This window comes from Magnolia sinica, chromosome 12 (genome assembly GCF_029962835.1).
Source record: "Magnolia sinica isolate HGM2019 chromosome 12, MsV1, whole genome shotgun sequence".
Lineage (NCBI taxonomy): Eukaryota > Viridiplantae > Streptophyta > Magnoliopsida > Magnoliales > Magnoliaceae > Magnolia > Magnolia sinica.
This window is the reverse complement of record NC_080584.1, coordinates 13,227,557-13,252,007: the sequence shown is the minus strand read 5'-3', so window position 1 is coordinate 13,252,007 and position 24,451 is coordinate 13,227,557. Positions and strand designations below refer to the sequence as shown.

Genomic DNA, 24,451 nt, shown 5'->3' with positions numbered 1-24,451 from the left:
ATGTTCTGGGTCGATTTGATTGAGTTCGAAGTGAAGAGTGTGATAACGGTTGGAAATTTATTAAGCTTTTATAAAATCTGAGTCGTGTCACTTGCGCGACGATTTTAAGTTATCTGACCGTTGGATTCTGACCCAATTTCACCCTCTGATCAGGGAAGGTGGCCCAGGCATGTCCTTGTGCTTGTGGACCTGATTGAGATTATGTGACCGTTAAATTGAGTGTGGTCCGCCACGGCTGATCTGAAGATCCTGTCGGTACGAAAACTCAGCTTGACCTAGATCCATGGTCAGTGAGCTTAAGTCCGACCTTTCGTGGTAATAGGCCCACCAGAAGTGCTTCGTTGGATCGCGAGAGGCAGGTTTTGGTTATACCCTAAGTATACCTTGGCCCTGGGGTTATTTTCATCAATATTAGGCCTATTTATAGTCCTTAAACCCTAGCTCTCTTTTCCACACGAATTTTCTCTAACCCTAGCTAAGAAAGAGAGTGGAAAAGAGAGAGAAAGTGAGAGAGAAGTTGCTGAATCATCCTAGATTCTTTCTTGTTCTTCTTCATCCTTTAACCTTCATTTTGAATCGTTATTCTGACGATTCTGAGTTCAGCTTTGGGTAAGTTAACCTAACCCTAATCTGTGTTGGAGCTTAGAATAGTCTTGGTGTTGTTGTATCTCATTTCTATTCTTGCTTTAGGATATTCTATCGCCGTTGATGAAGACAACTCGTCTGAAATCAATTCGATGTTCTTTTCTGCCTTAAGGTGCGGACTTTAAGTGTATAAGTTATGGTTTTCAAGACTTTCAGTGCCAGTTAATGATTTATTCTTGCTATGAATGAGATTTTACATGCCAAATGTTGTGTTTATGTTGCGTTCCTGATATGCATGTGTTATATTGAGATTTGTGTATTCTATGTGTATGTATAAAGTACCGTATGCGTATAAAATATGAACATATGATTGCCATGATTATTTGTCGTGTATGTATGCTAGATGTATGTGCGACAACTCCTTGGCAAAATGAATTGTCCAAATGTGTGTTTTTCAACATACGTCATGTATGTTGTCTTATGTATTCTAAGTTTTTGTAGAAATGTCTGAATGATCTAAAGTGTGATAGTTCAACCTAGTATGGGCGTTGAAAAGAGATTCTCAACTCTCCCACTAGTGTGTATGATTTCCTTCATGTACGTTACATTCCTTGTTGTTTAAGTTCAAGCAATACTTATGTTTACATTTATGTTAAGTTGTATTAGAGTTGGCAGCTGTAGTTTGGTCATGCGGAGTGTTTACGCACTCTATGTCGTTCAACTCAACGTGCGCTCGTGCTAGTCGAGTTCGTCAAGTAACCCGATTGTCCGATGTATGTTCACCATGTATGGACGCTACTGTTTGAATCTAAGGTACCGAACTTACCGATGAAATTCTATTAATCATGGTACCTTGATCCACTAAGACTCATGAGCCGGACATGGTGGTATGAGACACCGTGGCCGAGCTATCGGCCTACGCTGGGGTGACGAGCTTCCCCGTAGTGACCAGTGAGCAACTAAACTCGTGAGCCGATTATGGTGGTATGGGACACTATATTCGTGCTGTCGGCCTACATTGATTGGTGACGAGCCCTTTGTAGTGACCTCGAGCATGCCTGGATACCGCATTGAGGTGACGAGCCTTGGTGTAGTAGCGAATGTATGATAGGCGTGCATTGATTGGTGACGAGCCCTTTGCTACGACCTCAAACCATATGATCGTATGAGATGCCTAGGATTGACGACCCTAGAATGGATCACTGTTTGGATGGTGATATGGGGAAGGTATCTTAGGTTCCCAATCCTACTGTATGAAATGGACTAATAACAACTTGGTAATCATATTCATACACCGCATTTGCATGTGCTTTGTAGATGTGCGCACTTTGAGGTGGTGTCATGCGTAACGTAAGATGAAGACGCTGAGACGCGTGAGGGCACGCATCATTTTGCATGCATCCTTGCATTAACAAGAGTACTTAGGTCATGTTTAATTGTTCTGCTTTATCATTACTGCTTGATTGAACTGATAACATGTTAACCTGTGCCTTTTTGTTCCACTGAGTTGATCACTCACTCCCACGTTCTGGGGCGGTGTTAAACACCCACCAGACTCTGTCTTAGGTTCTGATGTTGCAGATGTTGATGCGATTCTGAGGCAGAGCGGGAGATAGATGATGATGAGGCTGCCTTCTCTTTTATGCAATTTTCAGACGGGTTCTAATGCGCGGGATGCTGGGATTTCTTTTGGAAAATTAAATGATGTAATCTAATGCTTGTAATTTTGATAGTAACACTTTCATTACGACCTGGTGTGTATATGTACTTCAGGGATTTGCACTTGTACACATATATTTCTATAAGTCTTCCGCTTGCTTTCTTCACTTATCCCTGAATTATATCTGTGTTTTGGCTTAATCTATTCCATGTTTTATGCACTAATACAGTCAACATACATTCATCATTTAAATATGTTGCATAAGTGATGTTTTAGAACTCGGGAGCTGAGTTATGCTCGACCCCCGAATTTCAGGACGTTACATCTAGATTATTTACCATATATGTACAATGGTCACATATATCTAAATTAGAATTCTTAAAAGTTAGAATCAAACATCGATTAGAAAGTACCTTCATGCCCCACTCGCTTATGTAGCCCAGACAAGCATTTCACATATGTGCAGATGTGCAATCCATAACAGTCATTGCCGATCTACCTATTGAAGTACTTTCGATCAACCTATAAAGGTTTTCGTGCCTCTGCGATCTCATAGCCAGGAGTGCCCCTTTTAAAACTTTAAGGACACCATTAAGATCGGTGAACTTGCACCCTATAACCTCGAGTGCATTGAGAGAAATCAAACTCTTCTTTATATCAGGAATGTGTCTAACATCAGTCAATGTACGCTCCATCCCATCGAACATATTGATGTGCATGTACCAATAGCCACAACATTACAGGCATTGGCATTGTCCATAACGACATGTCGACCACCCTACTCTGTGTAACTAGCGAACCATCTCCGATGAGGAGTGATATGATATGAAGCTTTAGTGTTAAGGATCCACTTGTCTCTACAATCATCGTGCAAGTGTCCGTTCATAGACACAGACAACACCTCACATGTATTTGTCTCTTCATCGGATGTGACAATATTAGCCACCTTGAAAGAAACCTTTGAGTTTTCTTTCTTCACTTTAGGATTTGTACAATCCTTCTTCATGTGTCCAGTCATTCCACAGTTCCAGCACTTTAATCTTCCTTTACCCTTGCCCTTGGATTTGGATCTAAATCTTGAAGATCTTATACCTCACTCGGTATTCCTACCTCTCTTAAGTAGTGCATCAGAAGATGTTCCTATGCCACCGTTTATCTTTCTCAGGGCCTTCTCTTGAAGGGCTGAGATAATGGCGTCCACACTCAGGGACTTATTACTGGTGCACAATGAGTCCCTGAATGCTCATACGATGTAGGAAGATAATTCAATAACATACATGCCTGATCTTCATCTTTGACAACTTCCTCCATGTCCAACAACTTGCAAATTAATTTATTAAAACTACTGATATGGGCCTCCACATCTCCATTATTTGTCATCCTGAAGTTGAACAACTGCAGCTTCAAATGTAGGTGATTCTTAGTGGACCTTTTAGCATAAAAGTCCTCTAACTTTGCCCACAAACTCATTTCAGTTTTCTCCCTCAAGACATTGTAGATGATCTCATCTGTGAGACACAAACAAATAGAGGATAAGACATTCTTATTAAGAGTATTCTAGTCTTCGTCAATCATAAACGGTGGTCACTCCTCAAAAGCCCTATCTTCACCTTGCTTGGCTAATAGGCTAATCATCTTAACCTTCCATAACTCAAAATTATTTTTGCTTGAGTACTTAATATCATACTTAGTGTTTTCTATTGATACTAATCCTTCAGATTTAAGCATACGCCTCAACATTAGCTTTGATACCACTTGTTAGAGGAACCGCAGAAGCACACAGAGATGAATCTATGATAACAATCTAAAAGCACCAAACAAAAAAGAGAAGAACACAGAGATTTTAATGTGGAAAAACCCTTATGAGAAAAAACCATGGCATAAAATGACAAATGATCACTATGAAAGAAGAAATTACAAAGAGAAAGAGCTTACCCCATTCAAACAACCTCGAATCTCATCCTTGATACACCCTTGAAACCCTATAACTATTTAAAAAATCCTTAGAATACTTCATAATCCCATTTACACCTATACCTATATATATATATATATATATATAGCCTTGGAAAGAATCCCAAATGAAATCGGAAACAAACCTCGTAAATTTGCAGTTTTATGTAAAAATCTGCATAGAATCCTGTCGATACCATCGAAGACCTATCGATGGCATCCAACTAATCCTGTAGATGGCATTGAAGTCATGTCGATGGCATCGAACTAATCTTGTCGATGGCATCGAACTAATCCTGTAGATGGCATCGAAGCCCTGTCGATGGCATTAAACTAATCCTGTAGATGGCATCGAAGCCCTATCGATGACATCGAAAAGGTGCCCAGTTAGTCCAGCAACCAATTGAAGAAAATCCAAAAAATATCGATGGGATCGAGAACTGTTAGATGCCATCGAAGGTAACATTGAACAAACTGTCGATGGCATCGACAAACCTTATATCTAACTCGATTTAAGATATCATATACAACATTAAATACAATTTAAAAAAAATAAAGACAAAACTTACAGTTTTTGCAGACTTGACAAATTCCCTAGCTCAGGTGGAAGCAAACCGTTGAAGCCATTGAGGTTTATATCCCTGAAAATAAATAAATAATTATTTTTTGTCTTTTATCAGTGGCTAAAAAGTTGTTGTTATCATCTAGCACACTTAATGAGTGGATGGAAATGATTTAGTACAAGGCTATTTAATGTAGAGCTGGTCGCGGACACTTTCATGTCTAAGATGGACGAAAGAAGGCCCGATTGGAGGCGGAAGTCATCAAGACCATCACAACTTTAAAACAGGTATATCTCACAAATTTGAATGAGTTACTCGACGTACCATATATGATTTTGGGGTAGGAGAAGCTACTTTAGCCAACCACCTATGCCAAATTTTCGAAATTCTATCAGACTGTCAAAAATCTATTTTTTTTTCGTTTTTACTATTTATAGTAAGTTTTAGTTTGATTATAACTCTTTATCCTTTGATCTTTAGGAGTTGTGTCCAACATGAAAAGTTCTTAAAAAAATTGTAAGAATAGTATGGTGAAGTTAAATATGACACTTACTATATATAGTAAATTTAATATTTATAGTAACTGAAACTTCTTTCAAGGTTTGGTATTACTATTTAAAGGTTGTAAATTTGTTTTTATTATCTATGAATGAAATTTCAAAGTTTTAGAATTTATTTCTATTTTCTTATTTTTCCTCGTAGACTTAAGAAATTTCAAATACATCATATGACATTTCTGAAAAAGAATAATTAAATACAATTAGAAAAACAAAGTCAAAATTACTTACATCATTTGCAGACTTGACAAATTCCCCAGTTCAGGTGGGAGCAAGCCGCTGAAGCCATTGGAGCTTATATCCCTGAAAATAAATAAATAATTATTTATCGTCGTTTATCAATGGCTAAAACTTGTTGTTATGGTCTGACACACCTAATGAGTGGATTAAAATGATTTTAGTACAAGGCTATCCTCATGGTGTAGCCAACCTATTGGAATGGTTGGATGTCACACCGACATGGTAGGTTGGAACTTAATTCAGTAGGTGGACAGTAACTTATAGTCCAATTGATTGGACTCGAAAACTTCTCAAAAAGGAAAATAAGAAAATAAAAATGCTGCATATTAGTTACTACCAGGTTGGCAAATTTAAAATTCCAAACAGTGGCATTTCTGAAGAAGAATAATTAACTAGAATTAAAATTTTTTTAAAAAAAAAAAACATAATTACATATATTGCAGACTTGACAGATTCCCCAGCTCAGGTGGGAGCAAACCGTTGAAGCCATTGGAGCTTATATCCCTGAAAATAAATAAATAATTATTTGTTGTCGTCTATCAGTGGCTAAAAATTGTTGTTATGGTCTGTCACACCTAATGAGTGTATGGAAATGATTTTAGTACAAGGCTATCCTCATGGTGCAGCCAACCTATTGGAATGGTTGGATGCCACACCAACATGATAAGTTGGAACTTAATTCAGTAGGTGGACAGTAACTTATAGTCCAATTGATTGGACTCGAAAACTTCTCAAAAAGGTAAAAGAAGATAATAAAAAATGCTGCATATTAGTTACTACCAGGTTGGCGAGTTTAAAATTCCAAACAGATCATCGGCATTTTTGAAGAAGAATAATTAACTAGAATTAAATAAAAAAAAAAAAACATAATTACAGATATTGCAGACTTGACAGATTCCCCAGCTCAGGTGGGAGCAAACCCTTGAAGCCAGCACTCCACGTATCCCTGAAAGAAATTAATTAATTATATTTTGTTATTTATCAATTGCTAAAATTTATTATTCCAGTCTTCCCACCAAGCAAGTGGATGAGAATGATTTTCATGCAAGGCAATCCTTATGGCGGAGCCATCAATTAGGAGGATTGGATGTCATTAGGACATGATATTAGTAACTTATGGTCCAACAACAAGGTGAACTTGAAACTTAAAAATGAAAGGAAAAAAATAAATTACCTTATAATAACCACTAATAAGTTGGTTGGCAAATTCAAAATTCCAAACACATCATATGGCATTTATAAACAAAAATAATTAAATAGAATTAACAAAAAAAAAGAAAAAACACTAAAAGTTGTTGGGAACCTCTGAACATATTGTAGATTATAATATTTTTGAAAATAAATAACTAAGATTTTGTTATTACCAATGCTAAAAATTGTTTTATGGTCTAGCCCACCTAATGAATCCATGGGAATGATTTTCCTACATGGCTATCCTCCAGCCAACCTCTTGGAAAGGTTGGATGTTATAAGGGCATGATGAGATGGAAATAATTCATTGGGTGGATAACAGCTTATTGTCTATCTGATTGGATTTAAACCTTTTCAAAAAGAAAAGGAAGAAAAAAAAAATGGTCCCTATTAATAACTATGAAGTTGGTTGGAAAATTAAAAATTGCAAACATATGCATGGCATTTCTAAAGAAGAATAATTAAATAAATTTGAAAAAATAAAAATAAAACAAGAACTTACAAGTACTGTAAACTTGGCAAATTCCCCATCTCAGGTGGGAGTGAACCATGGAAGCTATTGCTGCCTACATCCCTGTAAATGAATAATTAATTATGTTTTATTATTTATCAATGGCTAAAGATGGTGCTTATTTATCAAGTTGATGCAAACCCGAGTAGTTATTTGGCTTATAGCCCTGAAAGTTAATAATTATTTATTTCATCCTAAGAATAATACTTGGAATCACTACAATAACCTTAGTAATTTTTCTATCATCTAAGAAGTGAAAGTACAGCTGGAAATAAGCTTACTTGTGGCGTAGGGAAACCTTTTCTGTCAACATGCACTTGTGTAGACAATCCGTACCATGCCAATGTTAGGTCCCATGATGAAGATCATCTAGCTTCAAAAATCACGCCAGTCCGATCATTAAATTGACCGTTAGTTATCTACTCATTCCAACAGTGCGGCCCACTTGGTGAAAGGTTTGGCCTTATTTTCGTGCTACGTGTATCTACGGTGGGGCATATAAGTTTGAATCGGTTGGATTCCCTACAGAAGTGGCATCTTGGCAGGAAAGATGTGCCCCACTACCTGAACGATTCAGAGCATTCATGTAGAAGTTTCCACTGGTATCTCAAGTTCGGATGAATGGTTGTGAACTAAGGATCACTACACCCAGATCCATACTTGAGGTCTTGGTATCGATCCCTCGCCGGGTGGCTAAATTGGCGTGTGGGTACTGACATGGGTGTGTACTAACAAGCTAACCCAAAAAAAAAAAAAAAAAAAAAAAAACCATCCGACTGGAGGCTACAAATTGACCATTAGAAAGAAACTGGTCTGAATTCCATATTCAACGGTTGGAAAATCAGATATGATTTTCCTCTCAAGTGAGTTTTGGTGTATGAGCCATCTAGAAGGGGTCTATGATTTTTATTTTATTTTTTTTTGTTGGGTTAGCTTGTTAGTACACCCCATGTCAGTACACACACTCCGTGTTAGCCACCCCCACAAGGGATCGATACCAAGACCTCAAGTGTTGAAACGAGGTATCTCCCCACTCAGTCTGCCAGTTGAGCTATGGATTTGGGTGTAGAAGGGGTCCATGATTAGGACTGTCTACAGATGATTTATATATAAAAGGCGCGTTTCATTGGGTGCATCATAGCCACCAATTAAAGGCCTCGGTGGACTTTTATTTATAACTGTCCATTACCATCCTCAAAAGTCTTTGAAATCGGTGTAAATCTTTATAAGATACAACTAGGGTGTACATGGGTTTATCCGAGTCGAACTGGGCTCAACCCGGCCTGGCCCGATCACCAGCCAAGCCCAGCTCGAGCTCGGCTCGGCCTAGTTGCCGGGCCAACATGTCCAGCCCGAAATCGGCCTGGTCAGTAATTGGGCGAGTTCGGACCTTACAGCAAGTTCATGAGAAAGGCTTTGGCAGGTAATCTGCGTCTCATTACAAGGCCCTCGATCAATGGTTTAAATAGTTGAACTATAGATTCCACAAAAAATCTAACTAGTCACGATATTATAATTCTTTTTTGTATTTGGAAGAATCTAGGTCATTCAAGTTATATGTCTGTGAGGTGGATGAGTCACTGTCACTTCAAACATGGGCGGTGAACTATCCCATAAAGGTAAAGGGGAAAGGGACAGGTCCGGTTTTGAAATATATATATATATATATATATATATATATATATATATATATATCCACACACACATACACACCACTCGACCGAGTCTGGCCAGGTTGAGTCGGGTATCGGGCCGAACTGGGACTTAACCGAACTTGGCCCGAACTCAGTTTCGGGCCGAAGAAAATGGCCCGTCCCGACCCGAACTTAGTTCTGAGTCAGGCCGAGTCGAGCTTTTTCAGGCCAAGTTGAGCGAGTTAACCGGGTTAGCCCCGTTCGCATATAGCCTTAGATACAATTGGTTGCACCAGATACAAACTACTGTAACAGTTAGCTGCCATTAGGAAAGTGGTGGTGACTTATCCACCTATCATGTGGCACTCGTGTGCAGCTATCCAGACCATTGAAATTGTGGGAAAACTTTGAGTGGGAGCATATATCTAAAATATAGCTGTTCAAGTTATTCTAACAGTGGAATTGATTATCAGATGAACGATTACAAGTAAATTAATGTGAGTTCTAAATTTGAAGGGAAAAATCCGACGGCTCCTGACCATCCAAAAATCAGATGATCCACGAATGTTTCAGAGATTTAGGTGAAATTAATCAGTGTTCTGGATCGCCTAACAGCAACAGCGTATATTTTGGTGCGAGAGAAATTTGATACTTACAGGTAGCGCAGGTGCCTAAAATTGCCGATAAATGATGGCAGGAAACCCTCTATTTTATTGTATGCCACATTCCTGCAATACATAGAAAATACTTGGTGACACATGCATGACACGTGTACAAGACCAAAGCCATACATCAGGTGGGGGGCCAATTTGTAGATTTCCTTGGTAAACTAACAAAGCCTTAGCTCTAAATTGATAGACCACACATGTACGTTGAATATTTGCTATTGGTCAAATTCCCTGGCCATTCGATTCTTTTTTTACATGTGTGGACTGCCCCATGAGTAGATCCATTGGATTTCTGGGCCAATAATATGGTGGGCTTGATTGAGTGATCATAGGACTTAGGATGGCAATGGTTACGAATTTTAGCCTGGGTTTGCATGTAATAGGTTGAGCCCACTGTCAGGCGTGACCGGAACAGTTTGGAATCCGGGCCTAAGCCAACCCAAGACCCGCGGGTGAGCATCCTGGCTCAACCCTTTCAGATATTAAGACCATTGAGCTTAACCCTGCCCAGTCCAATAGCTAACCAGGGTCAATCTTTTAAATGAATAAGAAGAGATAAATGCGTCTTCTCTAGGTTGATTTGGACTTGGTCTGAACTAGAGTTGGGCAATCCTGAGCTGATCTGGTGGATCTAACCTGATCCGACCTGATCCGAACCAATTTGACGGCCTAGATTGCTGCGGATCAAGTAGGGCAATCCAGATCCAAAAGTTTTTTAGGTCGAGTTCGGATCCACACATGTCCGGACCAATCCAACCTGATCTGGAATGGATAAACTACATGCATTTTTACGGTGGGCCCCAACAGAGTTTACTCAGTACGATAAAAGAGAGCCAGAAGTGGACTTGCTTGTGTAGCACACACCAGCTATATAGCTGCTATAGGTACGTGTCGTGTGCGAAGACGAGTACGGGCACTCGTCGAGCTCCGAGTTGTACGAACGGTTCAAAGGAGATCAAAGTTATATGGGCCCCACAGTGATGTATTTATTATATCTACACCATTCATATATTTTTAGAGATCATTATAGAGCATTATCCAAAAAATAAATAATATTCAAAGATTATCTGGACTACACCATAAATAGCAGCAGAAAATGATTTTCACCATTAAACAATTCGTGTGGTCCACTTGATAGTTAGATTTGTCTTATTTTTCGTCTCAAGCCTTAAGACGAGCTCACCAAATGGATGGACAGTTTGGATATAACACATACCCCATGATCAGACCCATGCAACTTGCTAACGTCAATACAGCAAGTCAACAATGCATTGTGCACAGCTGCACTTATGTGAAAAGCACGTCACTGCAGGAAACGTCAACACTACTCATGACGTCAGATAAAAGCGCGGATACGGTAGACAGACAGTTCTTTCAGAGTCATATGGGGCCCACCCTGATGTATATGTTTTATCTAAGCTGTTCATTCATTTTGATATACCATTTTAGGCTTTGAGCATAAAAAGGGGGTATATTGAAGGCTGAAGTGGACCACACTACATGAAACAGTTAAATTAAATTCATACGATCTGAATCGTATCCAATTCGATCCGACTCGATTTCCCTGACTGAGTCGGACTCGGTTCGGGTCAGGCCAACCATGCATCAGATCAGGCCGAGTCAGGTGATCTGGACTTGGTCCCGAATCGAATCGAATTTGGGTCAGGCCATTGATATTTCGGATCAGACCGAGTTAGGCCCAATTCGATCCGATATGACGGATGCCCAGCTCTACCATGACCGATCGAGTTCCATACCATGAGTCACCCCTCATTGGCGGCAGCCAGGTAAATTCACTCCATACTTGGGTGAGTCATGACTCGAGACTAGATGGCACACTAGTCCGGTCCGAAACTTTCTCTGCCACATTGCCATCACCCACACTCAGTCACCTGGAATGTGTGTACGTGGCATGTATTAACTCAAAGAAAACGGCCCAAAAACAAATACCCAGTTGAAGAAGATTTTTCCTCCAAAATTGGGTAATTGAATGATCATAACCTTTGATTAATAAATACTTTTCCTTGAAATTCAGACCATTGAATGGCTTTCATTTCAGCACTACATTAGATATCCACCAAGCGGCCACTCAAGAAGCTAAATAAGCCTATGTTTTAATCCAAAATGTATTTAAACTGGGTCCCAACATTTGGGCTGTTGATCTTAGTTACTCGTACCCCAGTTTTACAAAAATCTTAATGCCTGAGTTTAAACTACAGCGTTCTGCCAAAGCATGAAACCGCTTCTCATACTAGCACGCCAGTAATGACAACGGGAAAAGAGATGAGGATCCGTACAGTTTTGTCAGCAATGTCAGGTTTGAGAACTCTTCTGGAATTGCCCCTTTCACCTCCTGATAATATACTTTCCTGAAATCAAGAAGAGCAAAATATAAGCAGGGCCCAAGGACTACCTGAATTGGTAGCCCCTTACCCTTTATGTACACATGGCATATATCCTCAATGATCCAAGCCATTCATCCGGGGGTTCCGTCTATAAATGAACCATCAAATCGATCAGGAAATCCTAAACAGGCAAAGCCCACCATATGATCCACTTGAGTGTGTACGTACATTTCGATTATATGGCAGGTGCCTCCACCGTTGGATTGGCAATCACATTTGATCCCAGGGTTGCTGATTGTTGATGAATCAACGGCAGTCCCACTACATGGGTCTCCACTTATGTTCCATTCATCAGTAGCAGAAAGACCCCATTTTTGGAAAATGGCATTAAGAGCTCTCGCTGTCCATACACATTAAAAAAAAAAAATTGTTATAATAAGCCCCGGGGTGAAAATTCGATAAAGGAGTTAGAAACAACTATATGTTCCAGCTGTGGGGCCCACCTGTGATGTACATGTGGAGTAGAGAAAGTGAATCTGGTGTACCTCCTCGTGGGTACTGTACATCCCAAGAATCATCTACAACAAAAACTCAGTAGGATATGCTAAAACATACCTATTCACTTGTTGTGGCCCATCTAAATTTAAGAATAAGTTCGTATGACATCCTCCACCCCACATTCCATTTGGCAGGCATCCCCATCGTACCCCACTTTCCCCCTTTGTTGTGGCCCACCTGAGTCATGGATCAGGCTGAATTTTGTAAGTAGGCCTACAGTTGGGGGCTGCATATAATGGACTGGTTGGATGGAACTCACACATAATAGTGGGTCCCACAATCTGGAACTTTTGGTAGCTGATGTTCCACATCATGATATCGTTCTCGGAACACAATTAAATGATAATCAGGTTCACATGTTCCAATGTGGTGTTATTTTGTCCCATCAGTGGCGGGCCCTTATATGCACGGTTTGTATATTCCCCGGAAACAGATTGGCTGGTGTACCACACACCGATGTAGATGGCGTATTGAATTCAGTAAGTTCTTTGGGTCCCATTATGAGATATGTATTATATCCAAACCGTCCATCCACTTGGCGAGCTTGTTAGAAGGCTTGAGACAAAAATAAGAAAGATCTAACGATCAAGTGGACCACACTGCAAAAAGCAATGGGAGAGTGTACATTTACCACTCAAACCCTTTTGGGGGTCACAGAAGTTTTGGATCAATATAATATTTTTTTTCCTTTTCATACCGGTATTTTCGACCTAATGAACAGATTGGGTGGAAAATGAACAGTATTTTGGACCCTAAAAATGTTTTAATGGTGAAAATCATTATCCCGCTGCTATTTGTGGTGTGGTCCAATTGAACTTTTTATATGATTCGTTTTTTTGGCTCATACTCTAAACTGATCTCAAAATAATAATAAATACATTATTTTGAAGGCCACGCAACTTTGATATCTTTTAAACGGCGGTTCATACAACCCATAGCTCGAGGACCGTACCTACACCAGCTATATAGCTGGTGTGGCCGTGTGGGGTACACCAGCCATTCCGCTTCCTATTTTCCCGCTAGTACTCCGAAGAGGAAGGATGCTGGTGTACCACGCACCAGCTATATAGTTTATGTAAGTTTTATGGGTCAAATCATAAGGCATGTGTTACATCAATTTGGCGATCGTCATAAGGCTTGAGACAGATCTAAAGATTAATTGGACACACGGTGAAAATTAGTGGGGAATTAAATGCTTACCATTGAAATCCTTCTGGGGTCACAGAAGTTTCGGTTTAATATGAAATTTGTTTTTCCTCTTTATCAATGATTTTAAACCTTATTAACAGATTGGATGGAAAATAAACATTATGGGGGCCCTATGAATCTTTTAACGGTGAAAATTATTATCCTCGCAACTATTTTTGGTGCGGTCCATTTGAGCTCTCGATATGATTCCTTGTTTCCCTAATGCTTTAAAATGATCTTGAAAAATGGATGAACGGTATCAATATAATAAATACGTCATTGTGGAGCCCATGTACCGTTGATCTCATTTGAACCGTTTGTGCAACTAGGAGCTCAAGGCGGGTCGGGGCTCGTCGTCGCACAACACGTATCTACACCAGCTATATAGCTGGTGTGTGGTACACCTGCCAATCCGCTTCCCTACTACGGTTGCTGATGAGAAAGGGAAGCGGACTCCATACTGAGTAACTAATGCATAAAATCTGTTGGTCCATATCTGTGTGATCTTATGAACAGGTTGGATGACAAATAGCCATTACTGTGGGCCTGATCAAGGTTTCAACGGTCAAAATCATTATTCCCTGTGTTACCTGTGGTGTGGTCTACTTGAGCTTTGGATATTCTTCAATTTTATGCTCAACCCCTAAAATGATATGAAAAAAAAAAACTGATGGAATGCGTGGATAAACCACATACCTTCATGGTGGGCCCAACTGAGGTTACTCAGTACGATGAGATCTTACTGAGTAACTCAGTCCACAGTCCGATTTCATGAGAAAGACCCCAGAGTACCTCCTGCTCATCAGCACGTGCATGATTCTATAAATGCTGAGCCATGGTTCGATGATCAAGACCGTCCATCAAGTATTATGAACAGTGGATAGGAGATGTCCTAAAAATCTCTAAGATTGTAAATCCAATTCCATGGATGGCTTGGATAGCATGCCCATGTGCCACTTTGGCTCATGCGGTTGCGCGTAGGTGAGATTCCTTGCACATGCGCGTGGACCATGGATCCTCTCGTCCCGTTCTTAAAACATCCATATCAGCCATGGTCATGTAGGTGGGCCACAGTCCATTGAACAGGTCCATTGCACCGGGTCAGCGTCATAGAGTCGGAAGGTATGCAGTCCACAGCTTTATTTTGGACTTGGGTAGGCCACACGATTTGTTTGATTAAGATAATTGAAAGAAATTTTGAAAAGCCGAATCACGCTCAGCCACGTGATAATTGACCTTTTTAAGTTTTGGTATCTCATTCACCGTACATAGTGTCCTCATTTTCCCATCTGGACCATTCAAATCTTGGGTCCCTCTTCGATTTAAAATTGGTCGAAATTAGAGATGATCAAACCAACTTTATCATCTTGTTTTTCTAGTTGAATTTGGACTCCATTCATCCGTTTGATTTCCACCAATTGGATCATTGGGACAGCTCAAGTAATTATTGCAATCCAATCCTATAATGCATCCAAACGCAGCCTAAGCATCTCTCCCCGGACCATGGATGTGATCACTTGCGATTTCGTGAACACCCAACCATGCCAAAGACACCCAAATACTTTTTATCTCCCGGTATACGTTTGTGTATACCATTTAGACTGGATTGGATATGCAAATCCAATAGCCCCACCATGATGTATGTGTTTTATCCATACGGTCCATCTATTTCTCCACGTCATTTTATGGTATTAGCTAAAAAACGAGATAGATCCAAATCTCGAATAGACTATACCACAAGAAAATAGTGGTGATTGAATCGTACACCATTAAAAACTTTAGGGGCTCTATTATGTTTATTTAGCATCTGTTGACTAGGTCACCCAAACCTAGACAAGGGAAAACACAAATATCAGCTTGATTAGAGCTAGCCTTCTATGGCAGTGGGAAGTAATGCTTATTTTCCATCCAACCAGTTAGTAAGGTCACAGAGACCTGGACAAAGGGACCACACAGATATCAGCTTGATCCAAAACTTTCATAGCCCACAAGAAGTTTTTAATAGTTAATCACCACTATTTCATGTGGTTTAGTCCACCTAAGATTTAGATTACTTCGTTTTTGGGATCATGTCATAAAATGAGTTGTCAAATGGGTGAAAAGTGTGAATGTAAATTAAATAAATTATGGTGAACCCATAGTTAGAGAATTAGCAAATGTATCAAATTAACATATTTCAGACATTTGCTAACAAACAGATTGTTTCAAATTCAATACTTAATTATTAGACTTTAGTCTCTCTTTTGGATAGTTATCATGGTAGGTTTTCAGAATTTAAATTCAGATTTCAAACTTTAGACTTAACGGGAAAAAAAGAAAAAGAAAAAGCCTTAAGCATTATTTTGGTATTAAAAAAATTATGAAAAAGAAATTTTAGATTCCACCGCTATGCATGTGGTGTATGAAAGATACAAAACATCTATCTGGTGGCCCACGTCATCGATAGGCATCAGCCCAAGAAATTACACCACCCACTTGATCTACAAACAAATGGTCACAGGCAAAAAAATGATGAAAAATGATAGGCAACTGGGTAAAAGTGCAATCTCCAGATACTTAACAGTTGTCCAATTGAGACCACTTTTGGTCCATGGCCCATATATAGTACAGACCAGAAAATGGATGGTCGTGATTGCATTTTGCTCCATCTGATGCCCTGACGCATGGGAAAAAAATAATAATTCAATTTCAACTTGATTGCCTTCATACCATCTAAGCCATGTTCCAATTAATTGGAGGTGGCTACGTGACCTATCAGCACACGATTCATAAGAAATGCAAGCAGCCAACAGAAGAAAAGCCTGGTCCTTTTTCTAGTTATGAGACCAGCAGCAAGAGCCAAGGCTTCCAGTGGCTGAGATATCAGATAATTCACATTTCTACTTCATTAAGTAAAAGAAAATATATCAAAACAAAGTGAAACTTCGTTTCATTCAAATGATTCAAAACAAGAGAAAATAGAGTTCATATGTTAAGATCAAATTTTCATAATAGAGATTGAAATTCTAAGGATGCATACCTTCATCTGGGTCTGTTGTAGCATTAGCTGCATCTTTAGCTTTGCATCTCTCCACCAAACACAAGAGGCGTATGCACCAGAAGCAAAAGGCAAGCAGTGTATGAGATGGAGATTTTGGCATGGACCTTTTCATCATTCCAGGCACAGACGTACCGTAGCTATAGAACTTAAAATCCCAGAATCCTTTAATATATAGATGTGTTTTTCCTTTTATTGCAAGAGTCACCTCCAATAATTTATTTATTTTTAAACCCTTGTTATTTGTGTGTTAGAACAATTCCACGTGCAGTGAGCACAGTAAATGCAAGCTAAAACGCTCTGGGTGACTTCTTTCAAGACAAGTTGTAAGAGAAAGCTGACCTCATTCTTTAAGCTTAAGTAAGGATAACCACATTGAATGGCTTTAGTGGTGTTGGCACGACAGCTTCCTCCAGCCATTTATTTAATAGCTGGTAGTATTATCCTTTTCTTACTTAGCCTATTGAACTCTTAACTCCAGTCGTTTATTTAGTAGCTGTTATCAGCTTATTCTATTTTAATATATGGTGATATACTCTAGCAAATCTCATCATATACATGCATATCCGAAGCCGGTAGTCATGTCCTCCCAGAATTGTTTATAACACCATGATCTGTGGGGCCCACCATATTGTATATATAAATTGAATTTGTCCATCAGGTGAGAAGCCTTAACTTTATCCCTCTGATTCAAACTTAATTGACGGTTTTGATTAAAGATGCACAATACAGTGGCCCCGCAAACAAACTTATGATTAACATTCCATTCCCATTATTCCAGCGATGCGGCTCACCCGAGATATGGTCTTAACTGAGGATAGAACCTGATGGTCATAATGGATTTTCATATACAACCTGGTCGGCCCAAAGTGTTTGGGTGCTGTACAAGCTGCCCAAAACAAGTGTTGCATAGGATTCGGGTCCCATCATCGTGGCTGTAACCAGGAGATCCTCGCACAACTGCCAATGCAATCACGGTCTAGGATATGCTAGAACTCCACCATTCACAACGGACCAAATTGATTAGTGGCTTAGATCGTGTACACGTACCCTATTTCATAGGCCAGAGTTGTATTAATGACGCAGGGAAGGATGTGATGAGGTCGATCACCGTCTTCCTCATGGATAATTTCTCCGAATCCACGAAGCTTCTCTGGACTCCTCACAGGGATTCCTCAAATCTAAGAGGGATGAAATCAGAAATAATTTCTAATAATTGGAAATAAATTGATTCATAAATTTTATTTTATTTTTAAGAAAAGAAATTAAAACCCTTTAAACGGTGAACACAAACCTAGGAGGAGTTTCAGATTCAAAACTCCTTGAAAGTGACTTACTATAAATAGTAAACTTACTATTTATAGATGGCCATAATTCCTACTAGACTTTATAGTTTTCAGTGAAAAATAGTAAGTATCCAATTTGGCCTAACCACGTTATTCTCTTAATTTTTCTAAGCCATTTTCATGTTGGGCATGACTCCTAAAACTCAAAGGATCAAGAGTTATGATCTAACTAAAACTTACTATTTATAGTAAAAAAGAAAAAAGAAAAATAGTAAGATATTGAAGTAAAAAAATTATAGAGCTGAGTTGAGGTGTGATGCGAATCACTTAACTTGAAATCTAATTTGCTCCCTTTAAATAGCATCCCAAGTGAATAGCATTGCAAGTGCAACAGGTTTCCAGAGCAATTGATGTTGAGTGTGAAATATTGCATATTTTCCCATAATTATACATTAGTTTTATAAACATAAATGTGCATAATTGATCTAATTACACATATTTTCTCTTAGAGGTAATTTTGAGAGTTAAAGAGAAAAGAATGCTTAAAATGTGGATTTAATGCTCAATTAATGATCAAGATGAGGATTGGATTTTTGGAGGTCAAGATTGAAAAATTCAAGAGTTCAAGATCCAATGAAACTAAGTGAAGAATAAAGAAAATTGAAGAAATTAAAGTGCGGAAAATCAGATTGCTGAAATCAACTCCTTGATGTCATCGATAATAGGTTCAATGACATCGAAGTAAGTGTTCGATGCCATCGAAGCCACTTCGATCCCAATCGCAAAAATCAGAGAAAAATCGAATTTCTTGCTAGACATATTAGAGCATCCTTCAATCCCATCGAATGAGTATTCGATGACATTGAAGCCAGTTTGATGACATCAAAGGCAGTTCGATGAAATCAATAAAATACACAAATTCAAAAGTTCGTTGCTGGACAGTTTCACAATTTCACTCGGACTCTTCAATGAGAGCTTGGTGTCATTGAAGGTGACATCGAAGCTGAGATAACTGATCAGTAAATTGAAGTCGATTTTGAACTCGCTGCGAATTAAGCCTATTTAAAAGGATGTCTTAAGAGTTTCTAAGCACGAATTAGGGTAGAAGGAGTAGAGGTTCTAGATAGTTTTTATATTTTTCTTTAAAAATTTTAGTTCAATTATGTCTTTGATTGGCTAATCTTTTAGCTAGACCTAAGAGATGAAGTTTGTAGTTTTTCTTAATATTTATTTTACTTTGATTCGAGTTATTTGATATACATGTTGAACAATTAATTATTTTGGTTTGAATGAACATGTACTTCTTGTAACATTATGAAATTTTCACAACCCGAGTATATACTTGTGCCTAAGAATTCCAGGTGGTAATAATGTAAGAATTGGATACTTTGAAATTACACCTTATTATTATTTTTATTTAGATCACATCCAGTTATATTTACGAAGGCAACCATTCACAAAAATAAAATCAACTGTATTTATTATTCCATTAGAGTAAAAAGCGTACAGATAATTATTTAATGCCCTCTTAATGAGAGCTTATTACATTATCAAAGTTTGCAACAGAAATAAATAAAATTAAACATAAAGCTATCTCTTTATTTATTCATAATAATCTTCCGTAAGGGGTTTGTCATCAATGTCTTCAATCTGCACCTCACCTACATCATATGTATAGTTAGAGATGGTCAATGCCCTACTCATAGTGATGGTTATCCTTTAAGATTAACAATAATTCAAAAGATTCATAAGAGTAATGTAAAGGCTCGTACTCTACCATTACGAGTGGTATCGGTATGTGCAACCAATCTACATGAATGCATCCTAGCAAAGTGTGTGCGGCTCATCATATATAGTGATAATCATAATGTAGAATATAATTCGTAGAAAACTTGGTTCACCCCGCATCCCATAACTATGAAGATTCGTTGGTGTGTCCAACGCTACCGTGGATTTACGTGAACACCTCAAGGCGGCTCAACACATGGATCAGATGAATTACGTAACACGATTTGTTCATGAAGTGACTATTTGCGACATCTAATCCCGGAAGTGATGTAACATGCATTACGAATTACTTACATTGATTTATACACCACTACCCAAAATTCATGGAATTACGTGTTGACCAAGAGGGTCACTATCCAGAGCGCATTACATTCACGATAAAATTTTTGAACCACTAATTGTAATACCTCTAACACATCACTTGCACCAAACGGAAAATAACGGAAAATAAATTAAACCATGGGAGTTTTAGAATTCCAAAACACGTGCTCTAGCTATAAAGGAAGGTAACACAAGGATAACCTAATAAAGGAAAAAAATAGCATTAAGGTATCTTAATAAAAGAGAAGAGTAACAATTAGGATAACTCAACAAGAATAAAGGGAGATGAGCAAAAGGCCAACTCTATATAGAGTGGAAGTACACGCCGCTCTCAAAATTGGCAAAAGATAAGGCTTGTATCCATCACCCCACATAAATTCCTAAAGATTACGCATAATTAAAATCATGCCTTAACCATAATTCCTATAGGATAAATAATTGATAATAGTAAATCAAAAAATTGCACAAAGGATTCACAGTAATATGGAAGCATGTAAAAACAAGATAAACCATATCAACTCAAATTAATATAAGCTTAAAGGAATCCCTCACCTTAGCCTTAAATTTAAATCCTAGGTAGATATCCATGTAGCAAAACTTCTAAATGAATTATGACATCGCTTAAGCAAGAGGGAGATACCATATGTTTGGAGAATGAAGCGGATGATAAACGTCTAGGCTTCTCTTTCTTTTTTTCATTCTTTCTCTTTCTCTTTCTTTCTTTTTCTTTTTCTTTTTCTTTCTCTTTCTCTTTCTCTCTCTTTCTTTCCTTTTCTTTTTCTTTCTCTTTCTCTTAATTTCTCTTTCTCTCTCTCTCTCTCATTCTCTCTTTCTCCTTCTCTTTCTCTCTCTTCCTTAGGCGTTAGGAGATTGGGCATGTGAGTGGAGAGGGGAATGCACACCCATTTTTAAAAAGAGTGAGCGTGAGAGGGGTGTGTTTCACATCCCACTTGAATTGGGCTTCTCTAAGTTTTCATTTTCTGACGATCTTTCTTTAAATTTAATTTGTCCATTGTGTTAAGGTCGTCGAATAGAGTCGAGCTTTATGATTTTCTTGGTGATCTAAAATTTAAATTGGCCTATCTTGAAAATTCTCCTAACAGGTACCAAAATTAACTTGATTTTAATTAACAATCCACACTTAATGATCAGGGCCCAATTTTGGAGGAAATGTGTAGTCAAGATAGGAAAATAGTTGGACAAAATTTGGGAGTTGATTGATGGTGGAAAAAGCTTAATTATAAAATTTCACCTTTTGTACTAAAAGGAAGGAATTGGCTTCAACCTTCAGCGGTATAGGATTATAGATCAGGGCCTAAATTTTATATAACCTCACAGTCATATGAGACGAAAGTGTAGTCGAAATTTGAGTTGCGATGGACAGAATGAAGTGGTTAAATCAGAATATCGAGATTTATAAGGAGTTGGTAGGTCTTAACAGGATAACTTCGCACTTAAGGAAAAGCCTACCAAAGCGGGGTTTTCATATTTCATACTTCATCTATATGATGGGCAATCGAAGTCGTTCATATGAAAGAAAATATCCTATTACGACTACTCACGAGGTTTCTTCACTTGATGGATATCAAAATCAACGATTAATGGGCAGATTTGCCAATTGGGTCACTTTCACAATGATCTAAGAGCTGAAATTTGACATGTATGCTTAATTTATGATATATAAGCATAATATAAAAATTCACATTAAACGGATCATGAGAACCATGTTATCTAGAATTCAAGGGTTTAGGTTAATGACATTTTCGTAATTATTGCTGATATAAGAGTTTTAGGAAATTTAATGGTTTTACGTGGTTACAGGCAAGTTTCTAAGTAGTTCTTATAAAAGAACTTGTATCTAAATCATTATGAATAAAGAATTATTCACCAAATTAATTATGTGAATGTATATATATCAACCAACATAATGGATGGTCAGATGACATGTTAAGAATATGAAAACTTAATGGTTAGTACTCTAATCATGTATGTAAATGGGAGCACTGTCAGTTTTATAATCGGATGATCACAAGTGGGTTTTTGAAGTGATCAATAGCAGAACATGTATACCGTTAGATTCAAGTGACTTATTGCATGATCAGCCCCACATCCTACCCTCATACTGAGACCCCCTCCCATCTCTTCTTGGATGGCGTGTTGGTAGGCAATCTGTGGAATCTTGCTGCCGATATGTTTGGAGTTCCCCTGTTCTGCCACTCCTCTATCTAGGAGCGCATCCATTGGTGGTGGTTTTGGCCTCTGCCTCGCAATATCTACTCGACGTGCTTTTGCCTTGCCCCTGTTTTTCTTCTTTGGGAGATTTGGAAAGCTAGGAATGGGGCCAGATTCGACAACAGAGCACCCTCTGCTCCGGGGTGTTCTTAAACGTGAAATGGTGGTTAATTACCCACTTTCCCCAATTCTCGAGAGTTGTTCTCCCTCCCTCTCAGACCAGCCCCGCTGCTCCTCCTCGCCGAGCCCCTCGGCCCTCTCGTATCTTCTTAATTGTTAGGTGGATTAGACCGCGAGAGGGATTTCTCAAATTAAATGTTAATAGTTTTGCCTTATCCAATCCCGGCCCTGCTGGCGGCGGAGGAATTTGTGCGATCACCTTGGCAATTTGCTTTTCGCCTTTACCAATGGCTATGGGGAAGCCTCCAACAACTCCGCTGAATTGTGGGCCATTCATGATGGTATTAAATACTGTTTGGACCTTAGGCTTTATAACATTATCTTGGAATCCGACTCCAACTGGGCTGTTAATTGCTTACAGAAGAATACCGCCCCATCCTGGAAGTGGTCGTACTGGCTGACCAGAATCTATTCACTTATCGACAGGGGCTCTTTTACTCTCTCTCATGTCCTTCGTGAAGCAAACGGGCCGGCTGATAGCTTGGTGAAAATTGGAAGCAAGCAACAGTCTAATAGGTTTTTTCCCAATATCTCCTCCCTGCCCCATTACATTAGAGGCCAAGTCCTTCTTGATAAAACTAGGTTAGGGGCCATCCGTGAATGCCCTCCCACTCCCCAGATTTAGTGTTAGTGTCTTGCCCCCCTGGGATCAAGGTCTTTTTTGCTTTTGGTCTCTTGTCTGGCCTCGAGCCCTCTTTTGTATAGTTTATGATAGGTGGGGCAGATCATTTTTCTCTGCTTCCCACCCGAATGGCTTAAGTTGTAATTTTTCATTGAAAAAAAAATGTTGAAAAAAAAAGAAGAAGATACAAGTGACTTGTTCACTTGTGTAAGTTTATCATATTGTTATTTTGATGGTGGGTTAAATATATTCATAGGTGGTGAACAAGATGAGCAGATCAAAATTTCAATTTGATGTGTACAAGCGGATGCAGATATCAAGTAGTTAGTTTACTATGATCGGATGGTCCAAACTCAAATTGGACGGTCATATATTTCTTTACCTATCGGTGGATACTTGGCTGAATGGTTGGTTATGATGAATACTTGGACATATGATGATCATGTCTTAAAATCAATAGTCGGATGACTTGATCTATAGATGAAGATCATTCTCAACGGTCAGATTCGTACTGGAGAATAGATGTAAGGTTAGGATATCTAGATTGGTATCATACACATGTACATATTAAGTTAAATTTCGTGATAACACTTAAGAACTTTCAATATTTAAGTATTGAAAGTTTGGTGTGTTACACTTCTAGTTTGTTTTGGTCCATTCTTAACTCCGGGCACATTGGATGCTTATGAAGACTATGACTCCGAACATGATAAATGCTTTAAATGAGCTACTATTAATTCACTGATGCTTTATGAGGGAACCAATTTAATGAAGATTCAGATATGTTTGATGACATGATAACCTTGACCCTCAACACATGACAACCTCGACCCTGACCCTTAACACTATAAGGATACCGTCTGTGAGGTCCGCCATCACATATGTGCGGAATTGATCACCTGATTCATTAACTTCGGAATTTCATGGAATGCCATGATTGGAAGCACGATTAACATCTGCCAACCACATTAACCACATCACAAGAAAATAGTTTGTGTCAAATTAATACCATTATAAGTTATCAAGTTTTGTGGGCCACAAAGAGATAATATTAGCAAGAAATTAACATTTTTCTATATAAATAAAATGCTACAAAGAAATTGAATGGATTGAATCAACTTCCATCTATGTTACTTTCTCGTAATTAAATACCACGTAACTTCTTATTCACTCAAAAATTGTACAACTACTAATCGAAGGATAAAGACAATTTAGTCTGAAAAACTTTTCAAGACATGTCAGATGAGATGACGACCTTGAGAATATTTAGAACTTCCCTTTGATTTAGAGAATTCCACCATACCACAATCCTAGTACGGTCAAAATCCATTT

General features: G+C 38.5%; 1 protein-coding gene across 1 annotated transcript in view; it reads right to left on the bottom strand.

Annotated features, from left to right (window-relative positions):
- The window catches only part of LOC131219938 (uncharacterized), a 237,233-nt gene extending 220,362 nt beyond the window's left edge, over window positions 1-16,871 (bottom strand). Inside the window, exons 1-9 of the mRNA XM_058214923.1 lie at window positions 16,673-16,871; window positions 12,136-12,307; window positions 11,860-11,931; window positions 9,551-9,622; window positions 7,252-7,323; window positions 6,433-6,504; window positions 5,991-6,062; window positions 5,550-5,621; window positions 4,768-4,839 (exon numbers count right to left, since the gene is read on the bottom strand). Coding sequence (XP_058070906.1) covers window positions 4,768-4,839; window positions 5,550-5,621; window positions 5,991-6,062; window positions 6,433-6,504; window positions 7,252-7,323; window positions 9,551-9,622; window positions 11,860-11,931; window positions 12,136-12,307; window positions 16,673-16,808 — 812 coding nt within the window. The 5' untranslated portion in view covers window positions 16,809-16,871. The remainder of the gene's footprint in view (window positions 1-4,767; window positions 4,840-5,549; window positions 5,622-5,990; window positions 6,063-6,432; window positions 6,505-7,251; window positions 7,324-9,550; window positions 9,623-11,859; window positions 11,932-12,135; window positions 12,308-16,672) is intronic.
- Window positions 16,872-24,451: the final 7,580 nt, after the last annotated feature.